Here is a 13,777-nt window from a genome sequence, read left to right as displayed (position 1 = left end):
TCCTTTGCCTCCTCCACTTGCAGCCGTGTGTGGACAGAGGGTGAAATGGGTTAAGGTGAGCAGGTGTGTGTGGAGGTGACTTTGAGTGAGATTACTCCAGACGAGGTGTGTGTAGTCTGTACGTGACTCGAAAACCGGACATTTCCATCCAGACGATTACCGCTGTGAACGTGTGATAGCTTCCATGGTTCACCATGTCCCTAACCCAGGAGGTGGGATTTTCTGAGGTCCAGCTGTGAGGCAGCTGCAAAGTTTCTTTCCGTTTCCTTTTGAAAAGACCCTCTTTTGAGACCTGACTCCTGGCTGTGCCCACCATGGGTGGCTCCCCAACCATGCTGTCCCCCAGACATGTGGCCCGGGGCGCCTCCTGCCCCTGAGTGTCATGCCGCTTGGCCTCAGAGGGTGGGGCACAGAGGGGGCCCTGCCTGAGCTCGCCCCCTTGAACCTCCCCAGCACCCTCCCTGGGAAGTACCTGGAGGACATCGCAGCGCAGATGCGAACCCATGGCATCAGTGCGCTCTTGATCATCGGCGGATTCGAGGTATGTCTGCTCACCTGCTGGCCGGCGCTGCGCGTTTGAGAGGGGACCCTGTGTCAGCGCCTGTGAGCACCCTGCCGTCTGCTCCTTGTAGGGACCGGGGGCCATGGTGCCACGGGCCCAGCTGCCACTGAGCACCGGCGATGCAGGACTTGGGGCCACTTGCGCCCCTGACCCCGTGGCTGGGCTGTCTGCTCAGTGAGTCCTCACATCTGCCGGGTCTGTGGCGGTGACCCTCTCTCGTGAGTTGGAAGCCCATTGATTACTCAGAGAGGAGGGCAGTTATGGGGCCAGATTATTATCTTTTAACTACCTGTTGGATTGTCCACCTTCGTTTTTAATATCAGCCTCATGATGACCTTGACGTTTCCTTTAAAGAAAACGGGAGAACCTGAAACAGTCGCTCGCTCTGGGCCGACGCCCAGATGGCAATGCATGGCCACCCACCACCCAACCACCCCCCCACCTCACACACTCACCCGCAGGCCTACCTGGGGCTGCTGGAGCTGTTGGCCGCCCGGCAGAAGCACGAGGAGTTCTGTGTCCCCATGGTCATGGTCCCCGCCACCGTCTCCAACAACGTGCCCGGCTCCGACTTCAGCATCGGGGCGGATACCGCCCTCAACACCATCACCGACGTGAGTGTGGGCAGCAGGGCAGGGGCTGCGGAACTAACCTGGGGCTCCGGCCCGCTTTTATGTACCGTGTGCTCGAGACAGACTGGGCTGGGGGTCTGCTGAAAAGTTTTTCTTTTTTAAAATAAAGGGACTTTCCTGGCAGCCCAGTGGCTAAAACTCCACGCTCCCAAGGCAGTGGGTGCAGGTGTGATCCCTGATTGGGGGGAACTACAGTCCTGCATGCTGACACAGCCAAAAACGAGAAAAAAAAAAAAGCCTGACAATCTACAATTCGACCCCAAAGCTTTCCACCTCCGTTTCCCTTCACTGCAGCTGGGGTGACACCATCTGTAGTTCAGCTGGTTTTGGGTCACAGTGATGTGGATATTCGATTAAACCCACCCCTGTTTTCTGGCTAAATTTCCCCCAAGCCCATAGCACGTTATTGTGTTATTGTGATGAAACCTGGGTCCAGGGGCCCGTGCTGTGGTGTGTGAAGGTAGAAGCTGGACTGAAGATTTTGTGAGTTCATTCCCTGACCTGGAACCTTTTAAACAATTGTCCTCCTCCTCCTGCTTGTGGACTGGGGACGATAAACCACGTGTGAAAGAATACTGATGGTACTTGAATGTTTTTTTATCCCCCCTAAAGTCCATACATGGAGAAGGCAGTGGCCACCCACTCCAGTACTCTTGCCTGGAGAATCCCATGGACGGAGGAGCCTGGTGGGCTGCAGTCCATGGGGTCGCTAAGAGTCGGACACGACTGAGCGACTTCACTTTCACTTTTCACTTTCCTGCATTGGAGAAGGAAATGGCAACCCACTCCAGTACTCTTGCCTGGAGAATCCCAGGGACAGAGGAGCCTGGTGGGCTGCCATCTATGGGGTCGCGCAGAGTCGGACACGACTGAAGCAACTTAGCAGCAGCAGCAGCAAAGTCCGTACAAAGCATAGAAATACATTTTAATTATCATAAATTTAAATCACACTTGGGAAATCACTTGGGCTTTTGAAGATCAGTGAGGATCAGAATGCATAACTCCTTTATTTTTTTTCAATTCAGTGTCTAGAATTTTCTGGTAAATTCTCACATTTTATTTTCCTTGGGAGACACAGGCCTCGTGGCTGTATTTCTAGCTTTTTTCCCTTAAACCAATGGGCATCAAATCTGTCTCCAGTGCCGGTAAATAAAAGAAAAGCTTTTAAAGTAGGATGTATGCGGTAAGCAGTGCTTGGTGCTGGTTCCTTGCTTTCCTGAACCTCTTCAACTTTCTGCAGTTTCTGTATTAAAAAGCCTCCGGCGTGGCCTTGGCTGGTGTCCGCGTGCTGGACCTCCTCACCCGCGCGCCCGCCCCTCGTGCCCCCGGGGATGCCGTCTGTGCTTCCGCTGCTGTGGGACTAACTCAGCCTCTGGCCGCTCGCTGCTCAAGGTCTGAGTTGAAAGGTCGTGTGTCATTACTGCTCCCGTGTAGCTGGGTCTGAGTCTGCTCTCGCCACGCTTGCAGTACAAGCAGCCGGAGTTCGTGTTCTGATTGTCGCCTAACGAGACCCCGGGGGTGGCAGGAACTCCGGGGGCGGTCGTCGGTGGGTCCTGACCAGGGTCGTGTGTGTCCCCTGTGGCCTTTCCCACTCTTAGCAGGACAGGGTGCTCCCACTCCTTAATCCCAGGCTCCTCTGCTACCAAGAATTACTTTTCCAAGTGACAGAGATTCCCTACATGTGGATTGTTGAAAATCTGAAAACCAGGACAGGTCTGGGGAAATTCCACATGGTCCATCCTGCTTCCCTTCAAGGGGTTTTGAGATTTATTACATGGCCCTTAACATGCAGGCTTTTCTTTACTGGAGCTTCTCGGAGCTGGGGTCACCATTGGTAACGGGCCAGAGCTGCCCCACAAATTGGGGGTGCTGCTCTGCTGCTAAGTTCGTGCCCAGTGGTCAGGCGGTGGTTGGGATGACTCTGAGCTGGGCCTGCTCAGTGGGTCCTGGAGCTGGGGGACGGGAGACCGACTGGTTCCCCAGCTTGTGTGTGTCGAGCCGCAGTGCAATTGAGTCTCTCAAGAGGCCTGGGTTTGGTTGGCCCTTGGCTGGGCCGGGCACATTCAAGGGGGCGGCAGGCAGGACCGTGCTGGGGGAGGGCCTGAGGGTCATCATTCTCGAGCCTTCCCGGGAGGCAGGAGGCTCTTGGGCTTCCAGAGCCAGCTCAGCGTCTGTTCGTCTGTCCAGTCAGCTCAGGACAGGCCTCCGTGGCCTGGGATCTGGGGTCTGGATGCCGATGGTGGCAGTGCCACCTCCCGGCCTTGGGGACAGCCCCGGGTACCTCCTGTCCCAGCTGCTCTCTTCCACTCAGAGGCCAGAGTGGTCTGGCGGTGACTTTGTACCCAGGGGACATCTGCGACGTTGGGGGACACCCTGGCCGTCAGAACTGGGTGGCCGGGGGTGGGGAGGTGGGGCATGGTGTCTGGTGAGTATCGGCCTGGATGCTGCTGACCGTGTGATGTCAGGATGACCCCGCAGCCCAGGGTCTTCAGCTGGAATATCCCAGGGGGCCGAGGGGGTGAACCCCGAGGTGCCTAGTGTCGTCAGGTAGCACATCCTCTGGACACTTAACCCCTTGTCCTCACGTCCCCTCCTCATCAGTCTGTGTGCTGAGCTTACGGATGCATTCCTGGAAACAGATCCCTGGGGACTTACTCCATCACAAGGTCCCGGGGTTCCGGGGAGGCACTGGTTCTCAGGGCTCGGGTTCAGAGTCTGAAGCCAAAGTGGGGGCTGCGTCTTCTCCTCTGGGCGGCACGCTGGTCCCCTTCAGAGCCGCAGCTGATGTGAGCTTGGTGCTGCCCAGGCGGCTGGCTCGCTCAGCATTGCCCCCAGGGCCCCGGGCTCGTGTCCTGGGCAGGGTTCTCCTGGCTCTGAGTGTCCGTCTCATTTTCCAGAGATCAGAGGAAAAGCAGGGAGTGATGAGGGTCAGAGGGAGGGTGGGAAGAATGTACAGGTGTAGAACTGCCATCAGATTTCAAGGTGCTGGTGCCCCGCCCGCCCCCTATGCCGGGTGACCCCACCTAGAGCGTCCTGGGGGGTGCAGACAGTCTGGGAGCCCATCTAAGCACGGCGCTCATGACCCCTCCATCCAGCAGGCATTCAGGCAGCCCCACGGTGGCCCTGAGTTGCACTGGGGCTGGGGAGGTTCCCCTTGGGGATCTGGGCTGGACTGGGTGGGGTGGTGATTGAGGACGGTGGTGGGGCATGGGGCAGGTGAGCAACCCCCTGATCTTCCTCACGGCCGCTCCCTGGACTCACCCAGCGTGGGCTCACCGTCCACACATCCTAGGGCCGTAGCTCCCAGAACCCAGCCTGTCTGGGAGTCTGGGGACGGAAGAGGCAGGGCCGGCAGAGAGCCATGCTCTCCGGAAAGCCCGGGTCGTCCTGCCAGGAATTTCCCCGCACAAGGCGTTGGAAGTGGCTTCAAGCGTGAGGACTAAAGACGGGACAGAGGCCGGGTCCTGCGAGCGTCTGGCCATGGGGCGCTGTGGCCTCAGGGCAGGTGGTGGACCGGGACACTAACAACCTACTTGCACTAACGTGGAGGCGGGAGATCTGGTCCCCGGTCGTGTGCTTGAGAGCAGCCCGCTTTTCTGACATCAGAGCCCAGTGGTTTCCTGGGGATCCCGAACCCCCCAGGGCTCTCTGTGAGGGTCACACGGCCTGGGCAGAGGGGGCTCCACGGGCGTCTGCCTCCCCAGCCATCCGGCACTACCTCTCTGAGGGGTCCCAGCAGCCTGGCCCCTAAGGTCCCGCCAAATGGCCGCCCGCATCTCCTCCTGATGATGCCAGAAAGGCCTGGCTGCTCGTCCACCACTAACCTCGCGCCGCCTTGGCCCTGCTCTGCTGCCCACCTGCCCAGGCCTGTGTGCTCTGGGCCTGCACCCTGAGTCCCCCTGCTGGTCTCCCCCTGCACCCTGAGTCCCAGTGCTGGTCTCTTCCTGCACCCTGAGTCCCCCACTGCTGGTCTCCTCCTGCACCCCGAGTCCCCCCTGCTGGTCTCCCCCTGCACCCTGAGTCCCCCACTGCTGGTCTCCTCCTGCACCCTGAGTCCCCCCTGCTGGTCTCCCCCGCACCTTGAGTCCCCCCGCTGGTCTCCTCCTGCACCCCAAGTCCCAGTGCTGGTCTCCCCCTGCACCGTGAGTCCCCCTGCTGTTCTCCCCTGCACCCCGAGTCCCCCTGCTGGTCTCCTCTGCCACCTGAGTGCCCATTGCTGGTCTCCCCCTATACTCCAAGTTCCCCTGCTGGTCTCCCCTGCACCCCGAGTCCCCACTACTGGTCTCCCCTTGCACCCTGAGCCCCCCTGCTGTTCTCCCCTGCACCCCGAATCCCCACTGCTGTACTCCCCCTATACCCCAAGTTCCCCTGCTGGTCTCTCCTGCACCCCAAGTCCCCACTACTGGTTTCCCTTTGCACCCCGAGCCCCCTGCTGGTCTCCCCTGCAACCGGAGTCCCCACTACTGGTTTCCCTTTGCACCCCGAGTACCCCTGCTGGTCTCCCCCTGCACTCTGAATCCCCACTGCTGGTCTCCCCCTATACCCCAAGTTCCCCTGCTGGTCTCCCCTGCACCCCGAGTCCCCACTACTGGTCCCCCCTTGCACCCCAAGCCCCCCTGCTGGTCTCCCCCTGCACCCCGAGCCCCCCAGGTCTCTCCCCTGCAGCTTCCTCCCCATTGGCCATTATGGATGTGGGTTCCCTGCTGACCCGCCCCCGCTTCGCTCAGGCTTTCCGGAGCTTGCTGGAGCTGTCGAAGAAACGCGACAGCCACCCCGAGTTTTGCATCCCTGTTTGTATGGTGCCCGCCACCATTAGCAACAACGTCCCAGGCACAGACCTGAGCATAGGCTGTGACACGGGCCTGAATGTGATTGTGGAGGTAAGATCTTCTCATTTGCTCAAGGAGATGGCCCGTCAGGGGTCCCGCAGGGTCTGTCTTTCCCACTCAAGGAGAATCGGAACGGGGACCTGCTGGATCTTTCAGGGCGAAGGAGCCCTGCTTCTCATCAGCTCGGGTTAGCACAGTTTCCGCCCAGCCTATCTTGGGGAGCCCACCTGTGCCGACTCTCAGTGGGCTGTTCCCTCGGGGGCCCTGGGTGAGCCTGCTCCTGCCTACCAGGACAAAAGCCCCGAGGTGCCCCCAGGTGACCAGTGGCAGTATGGTGTTGGAGGAGACAGGACGCAGAGCAAGGGGGTGGGCAGAGGGACCCAGTGCTGGGCATATGAGAGTCCAGTGGAGCCAGGGTCACAGGGAGGCGGGGAGGAGATGCCCTTCCTTGGGGGCTTCACCCACAGTCCCTCCCAGCCCCATCCAAGTGGGGCCCCAGCAGGCTGGTGTCACCCAGGCTCCGAGGGACCAGCGTTTCCAAGCCCTGACCACCTGGCATCCATCGGCACTGACCCTCACCCATCGGCACCCTGCTTGCCTGGACTGTGCTGTGGGCAGTGGGACCCGTGTCCTCCCCAAGTGGGGACCCCCAGAGGTGCAGAGCCCCCTGTGCTGGAAGGTTCCCATCTCAGCTGGGCAGAGCCCTGGTAAATGGCAGTTGAGCACAGGTTCTGAGCTGATGGTTAGATAGGAAGGCTGTAACCAGGACCTCTGCCGTCGAGGCCAACAGGCACGTCTGGGCCGGCTGGTGATGATAGCTGCTGTTCTGGGTCAGGAGGGGAGCCCATGAGACCTGCAGCCGAGGGGGCCTGTGCATCCCCCATCCTGAATTCCTGAGACAGAGGCCAGGCAGGCAGGTTTTAGTGCTCAAACGCCACGTGAAGGACCCGTGGACACCATGGCCCTGTGGGTCTCCCCACCCGGCCGGGCATCCCCAGGCCTGAGCACCAGGAGGATGAGACGGGCGTGTTGACGTGGTTTCTTTTCCTGTCTGGGCTCCTGGAGAACGCGGAGCTGCCCGGCCGCTGAAGTGCACCCTGAGTTTGGATGAGATCAGTCCGTTTTGGGGGAGGGTGGTGATCCGTCACAGATGCTGGAGGGGTCATCAGGGGTGATGGAATGGGACCCGTCTGGTGATCACGTGCTTGTTCACATTTAAACCAAAGTCTTGGAGCGAAGGTCTCCCCGCTGGTGGTGGTACACTTTGGTGCACAAAGCCTTCTTCCCCCGGCGTGTCCCCGGAGTGTTTCAGGAGAGAACAGAGCAGGGACATGCCTGCTGACGAGCCCTAAGAAGCCAGGGCCCAGGGCCCAGCGCACCGCCCAAGGTCAGGGCCGGCCGCAGGGCGGTGTCCGCGTCTCCTGACCGTGTCTCCTCGTGCAGACGTGTGACCGCATCAAGCAGTCAGCCAGCGGGACCAAGCGGCGCGTGTTCATCATTGAGACCATGGGGGGCTTCTGTGGCTACCTGGCCAACATGGGAGGACTGGCGGCTGGCGCAGACGCTGCCTACATCTTCGAGGAGCCCTTCGACATCCGGGACCTGCAGGTGCGTGGACGCAGGAACCCAGGGGTCGCTGACTGACAGGTCCAGGGTCTCAGGAACCACTCCCATCCCCCGCCACATCACAAACACTAGTGAGGCATTAGAACTCCATGTGCAAGGACAGGCCGACCCCTGGAACAGGTTCCGGGGCACCTGCTGCTCGTACCCCGAGCTTGTAACTGTGTTTCTTACACACTCACCTGGGAAGCAGTTAATGCCCTCCCTGGAGGCCCTACACTTGCAGGGACACGGATGTGCTAGGCGCCTGGGGCCTTGCTGGGTCATGGCCACCACGTCCAGGCCTCGGGTGCGCAGGCGGCCAGAGCTCGGGGTCCCTGTGGGTCTGAGCCGGGGGACTGCAGCAGTGGAGGACAGACCCCCGCCTGCAGGAGCCCCTGGTCCCCTGTGGCCAGGACATGGGGAGGACGACACGGGGAGGGCTGCCCAGTGCCCCCGGGGAGGCTTGCCCCAGCCAGGACGCAGCCCAGGGGAGCGTCGCCCCAAAATCAGGACTGGAAACTCACAGTCCACCTGCTCTTCTGCAGCCGGCTTCCTTTGGAACCTGTGCTCTTGTGTCCTTGCTGAAATTCTCCTGCCTGAACGTGCCTGTTAGGCAGGGTCAGGAGTCTCTCTGTAAAGCCAGGTGACAGCCGTGTTCCTCTGAGATAGCAGGCGCGGGCGTTGGCAGAGCAGCCTGGGGAGCAGCCTTAGTGAGCACACAGAGCACACAGTGACGTGTCCACGGGCGGCTCACCTCTCAGGCATCGCCTGTGGACACTGAGCGGTGCACTGACGCCATGACCCCCCCGCCCCCGCCCCGGCTGTGGTCTCCATGTGCCGCTGTCCCCAGTGGGTGTCACTAGCCAACACATCACTGTCCACTGTCCCCTCTGCCACGAGGTCAGCTCACAGCAGCCACACCGGCCACACTTGGGGCAGTGCCCGGCACATAGCAGGCGCCTAATCACAGTGTCCTGACTTTCCTAGTCCAACGTGGAGCACCTGACGGAGAAGATGAAGACCAGCATCCAGAGGGGGCTGGTGCTCAGGTAACAGCCCATGGTCCCCAAGCGCGGCTGCTCCTCCTCCGCGTGGTCTCGCTCTGCTCCGTGTTCAGACCAGCGGGCGTTTAAATGACTCAAGGGCCATTTTTAGAAATCCAATTTTGCTTGGTCATCAGTTTCCATTTTTAAGATTCGTTCAGTGGTTTCTGTCACGATGCCGCCGCAGTGATAAGGAGCGAGGGTGGCATGGTTGCAGGGGCAGGACGACCCTGGGCTTGTGTGTTGCAGGAACGAGAGCTGCAGCGAGAACTACACCACCGACTTCATCTACCAGCTCTACTCCGAGGAGGGCAAGGGCGTGTTCGACTGCAGGAAGAATGTGCTGGGCCACATGCAGCAGGTGGGCCACGGGCGGGGCATGGCCTCATGCCTTATCTCACGTAGATGGCCTGTGTTAGCTGTTTTGCAAAAAGGAAGTGTATTTCTAAGTCAGTTCCACAGTGATTAGAATCAGCATCTGAACTATGTATGTTGTCACACCGGCTATCATCAGCCTCAGGAACACTTTCTGTTCTGACAGTTGAGCGGATAGGCTTTGTCAGAAAACCGTCCACTTCCATATACATAGTGACACCAGTTAAGTGGAAAGACGCGTTCAAGTTAAGTACTTGATTCAGTGAATTCAGTCGCTCAGTCATGTCTGACTCTTTGCCACCCCATGGACTGCAGCATGCCAGGCCTCCCTGTCCATCACCACCTTCTGGAGCTTACTCAAACTCATGTCCATTGAGTCGGTGATGCCATCCAACTATCTCATCCTCTGTTGTCCCCTTCTCCTCCTGCCTTCAATCTTTCCCAGTATCAGGGTCTTTTCTAATGAGTTGGTTCTTCGCATCAGGTGGCCAAAGTATTGGAGCTTCAGCTTCAGCATCAGTCCTTCCAATGAACATTCAGGACTGATTTCCTTTAGGATGGACTGGTTGGAGCTCCTTGCAGTACAAGGGACTCTTGAGAGTCTTCTCCAACACCACAATTCAAAAGCATCAAATCTTCGGCGCTCAGCTTCCTTTAAAGTTTAACTCTCACATCCATACATGACAACTGGAAAAACCATAGCTTTGACTGAGATGGACCTTTGTTGGCAAAGTGATGTCTCTGCTTTTTAATATGTTGTCTCGGTTGGTCATAACTTTTCTTCAGTATCTTTGATTCAGTATCAGGCCTTCATACCCATTTAAACTGGAGTGTCAGACAGATGACAGTTCTTTGAGATCTGCGTGAAATCAGAGCAATTTGACAGAATCTTGGGGTATGCATGTCAGTGCACCCCAGACAGGGCAAGCAGTTGGAGTGGAGTCGTGGGACCTGGTCCCCTGACAGCAGGCCCTCCCATCACCACGTCTCAGTCCTTGTCTCAGGAGCTTGTAGTTCAGGGTCCACAAACTCAGTGACTGCCCTGAAGTTACACGATGGCATATGTGGTAGGCGTGTGTAGGTCTTTCTGAAAGCGAGCCCACAGAGTGGACCAGCCTCTTAAGAGAACTGTGACCCTTCCCCACGGCCTCCCCAAAACAAGTTGAAGGAGTCCTGACGAAGATGCTGACGTAAGGACGATGCTCAGGGTCTGGTTGATTAAAAGCCGCCTCCTCGGGAAGCAGCGACACCTGACCGGGGGTTTTGGCTGCAGGAGTGACAGGCTTTCTTGTGGTTTGTTTGTTCCCAGTCATGTACAAGGAGATAGAAACAGACCCCCATATTTCTTAGAAATAGGACGTGAATTTTGTTAGTCATTATAACTTCTGTTCCATTTTAAAAGCTAACAGTCAGGAAGGTGCTGGTGTCTAACTCTCATGTTAACTCTGACCAACCACAGGGTGGGGCGCCTTCTCCGTTCGACAGAAACTTTGGAACCAAAATTTCCGCCAGAGCCATGCAGTGGATCAGCTCGAAGCTGAGGGAGTCCGTGGGGAAAGGTACCAATCGGTGGCAGGCGGCGTGGGTTGGGAGGGCCGTGCTCTGTGCAGGCATGTTTCTGCCCCATGTCCGTCTGGCTTTGGGCTGCATGTGACTTCTGCAGCTACTGTCTGTGACTTAGGTTATAACTAGGAATAAATGTACTTAAGGAAACAGAACGCTAATTACTGCAGGAGGCACTCCACTCATGTAGGAAGAAACTGCCCGCTCTGAGGGCCCCGGAGCTGCCGTGACCTTCCCTGTTTCTCTGCTGTGCTGACGCCGAGTTAGCTTTTACCTAAGACACTTGGCACCTTCCATTATTCCTCTATGGCCTCTTTTTTGGGAAGACAGCAAGGGATGGGGAGGCACCTGGACGGCTTCCTCCCTGGCGGGTTTTCCCTCCAACTCTGAGCCCCTCCCCAGGGCAGCAGCCCTGCGATCCTTCCTTCAGGGTCTGACTTTGCAGGATTAAACCTTCAAAGGCTCTGGTTTTGTGGTTTACATGAGGGGAGCTGGTCTCTGCTATGGCCCGGAACCCACCTGGCCCTGAGCAAGTGGTTCCGGGGTCACAGCCACTGCCCAGGCCCAGTGAGGCCAGTTCCTCATATCAGCCTCGCCCACCACACGCTCACTGGTGGGACCCCGCCCTCCCTGGGACTCACCCATCCATGTCACCTCTGAGCTGTTGCTGTGATGGTGGGTATCCGGTCCCCCTGTGGCTGCCGGAGGCTGACCCTCCAGGTCAGCAGGGAGACGGCCAGGCCCCTCCTGCTGGTCCAGCACTCATTTATTCTGTTACTGCTTCATGTTATCTGATTGTTTGGGCTGTGTTATTTCCTAGAATTTAAAAACATTTTAAGAATTTTTGATATTGTATGTTAGAGAAGGTCCAGGTTTTATATTCTGTGAGTCACAGGCTGCAGACATGTATCTCCCATTTGGCAAACCCAGTCGTTTTCTGTTAGGGTTATTTTTTAATGAAGAACTCAATTTAGTAATGTAGTCAGTTTTTTTAACTTTGTCCTTGAAGATTAGAAATTTTTGTTACTAAAAATTCACCTTTTACATTTGGTTTTTAGCCCATTTGAACTGGTATTAACATTTAAGGTCTTAATTTTTTTCCATGTGAATAATTACTTGGGTGCTAGCCACTGAAAAATCCATTCCCCTCAATCTGCAGTACAGTTAATCTCCATCCAAGAACAGGAAGCCAGAAACTTAAGGGACTGTTTCTGGATTGTTCGGTTCTTTTTTTGGCAGTTAGCAATCTTGCCAGTGAACAATTACTGTTATCAGGTAGTCCTACCTGGGCTTTCTTCATTTCAGCTATTCGTGACTCTTTGTGTCCATCAGTTCTGTTGGATTTTTGGAGGTGGGGATTACATGTAAATAACAAATTACATAAATAACAAATAATTGGAATAAGAATTGATATTTTTAAAATATTTATCTTCTAATCCATGAACAATTTAATCTCCATATATTTAGACTGTTTGTTACTACAGCATTGTTTTCCATAAAGCTACTGACTATAAGTTTATTCCTGACTTAGTGATTTTAAAAATATATTACTGTGAAGGGTATTACAATTTCTTACTGCTGGTGTACAGAAATACAACTTATTTTTATACACTGATGTAAATTGTAGTAATCGTGTAAATGCATCTTTTCTTGGTTTTCTCACAGCATCTGCATGGATGTGTCTTTTCTTGGTTTTCTTACACACAGCATCTGCATGCAGATCTTTTTTTTTCCTTGACTTTTTGTGGATGAGTTTCCTCCAGAGAAACCCCAACAGACGTAGTGACAGAATTCCTGTCTTGTCTCCTGGATAATACAGGGAACACATCAGTGCTTCATGACTCAGAATTCTCACTAATATTTAAGCGAAGTCTTTCTGCACCTTATTTGTTGACGGTCTTTGGTGGATACTGTATGCTCTGATGTTCGCTAAGAATTGTTTCAGTCATGAAGGTTAGGACACACTTGCATTGAATGAGATGGATGGTCCCTTGAATTTTCTTTAGCTGACTTGCTCATGTTACACTCACCTTGCCTCTCCTGGGTATACCCGCGACGCCCCTAGGCTGCATCCCCTCTGTTCCCCTCTGTGTAGAGGGTAGGCTTGGTCTAGCATCCAGGAGGCCTGGGGGTTCCCTGGGGAGAGCATTTCTAAGAGTCCTGATTTGGGATGTTTGATAAACCTCTGCCTGTGTCCCGGCTGCGCTTCTGCTGTAGGGAGAGCTGACGGCTGCATGTCTTCCACGTTTACAGACCTGCTTTTGTTTGAATCTCAAGTTTGGCATGAAAATACACAATTTACCCTCTCCTCTGCAGTGCCTACAGCTCTCCGTGCCTCTTGCTCTCCAGACCTTGGTAATTTGTGCCAATATCTAGACCTCACCTCTCATTTTCTGACATCATCTTTCTACCTTTCATAGGAAAAAAATTTTTAAGTGAGGACTCTGTGTGTGTGCTGGGAATCAGCAAGAGAACACTGCTGTTCCAGCCCGTGGCGGAGCTGAAGAAGGAGACAGACTTCGAGTAAGCGCCTGAGGTCAGGGGCGGGGGAGGCCCCCTGGGTGAGCCCCACCCCGCTCAGCCTGGTCCCCCCCGCAGGCACCGGATCCCCAAGGAGCAGTGGTGGTTGAAGCTGCGGCCCCTCATGAAGATCCTGGCCAAGTACAAGGTCAGCTTCGAGGTGTCGGATGCCAGCCAGCTGGAGCCTGTGCAGCCCCGTGGCCCCGAGGAGCCGGCTGCCATCTAGCGGCCGCCCGCCTGCTGTCATGGTCCAGTTATTTATGAGCACTTTACGCGAGCATCGTCCACGTGAAGCCTGACCCCAGGCCCTGGTGCACGGGCCGCCTGTGCTGTCCTGTCTCCTGCTTCACAACCTGCGGGTCCCGCAGAATTAAACGTCTGCTACAACCCCAGCCACTGTGCTGTTTTTATTTTACATGAGAGTTGAAGACCTCGGGGTGTGCGGGTGGCTGTCAGGGTTCTGTTGGCAGAAACAGACAGGTGTTTTCTAGGGAATCAGGGCTGGCCACAGGCAAGGGCAAAGTCACTGGAGGAAAAAGGCAGTGCTCTGACCTGCAACACGTGGGTGATGCCCAGCGCACAGATGGCCCTGGACGAGGGAAGGTGGTGCTGCCAAGGGGGAACGAGGGCATGCACCCCAGAGTCTGT

The 13,777-nt window shown here is 56.2% G+C and overlaps 1 protein-coding gene across 2 annotated transcripts in view; it reads left to right on the top strand.

The window, feature by feature from the left end:
• The window catches only part of PFKP (phosphofructokinase, platelet), a 53,683-nt gene extending 40,162 nt beyond the window's left edge, over positions 1-13,521 (top strand). Inside the window, exons 15-23 of one of the 2 annotated variants that reach the window (XM_070381216.1) lie at positions 454-541; positions 1,024-1,176; positions 5,922-6,074; positions 7,467-7,631; positions 8,616-8,677; positions 8,921-9,032; positions 10,506-10,605; positions 13,030-13,132; positions 13,208-13,521. In XM_070381216.1, the coding sequence (XP_070237317.1) occupies positions 454-541; positions 1,024-1,176; positions 5,922-6,074; positions 7,467-7,631; positions 8,616-8,677; positions 8,921-9,032; positions 10,506-10,605; positions 13,030-13,132; positions 13,208-13,355 (1,084 nt within the window). In that variant the 3' untranslated portion in view covers positions 13,356-13,521. The remainder of the gene's footprint in view (positions 1-453; positions 542-1,023; positions 1,177-5,921; positions 6,075-7,466; positions 7,632-8,615; positions 8,678-8,920; positions 9,033-10,505; positions 10,606-13,029; positions 13,133-13,207) is intronic. The other variant, XM_070381215.1, reaches the window with a different exon arrangement.
• The last annotated feature ends 256 nt before the right edge of the window (positions 13,522-13,777 follow it).

This window comes from Bos mutus, chromosome 13, assembly GCF_027580195.1.
Source record: "Bos mutus isolate GX-2022 chromosome 13, NWIPB_WYAK_1.1, whole genome shotgun sequence".
NCBI classification, from domain to species: domain Eukaryota; kingdom Metazoa; phylum Chordata; class Mammalia; order Artiodactyla; family Bovidae; genus Bos; species Bos mutus.
This window is presented reverse-complemented; position numbering and strand designations above follow the sequence as displayed.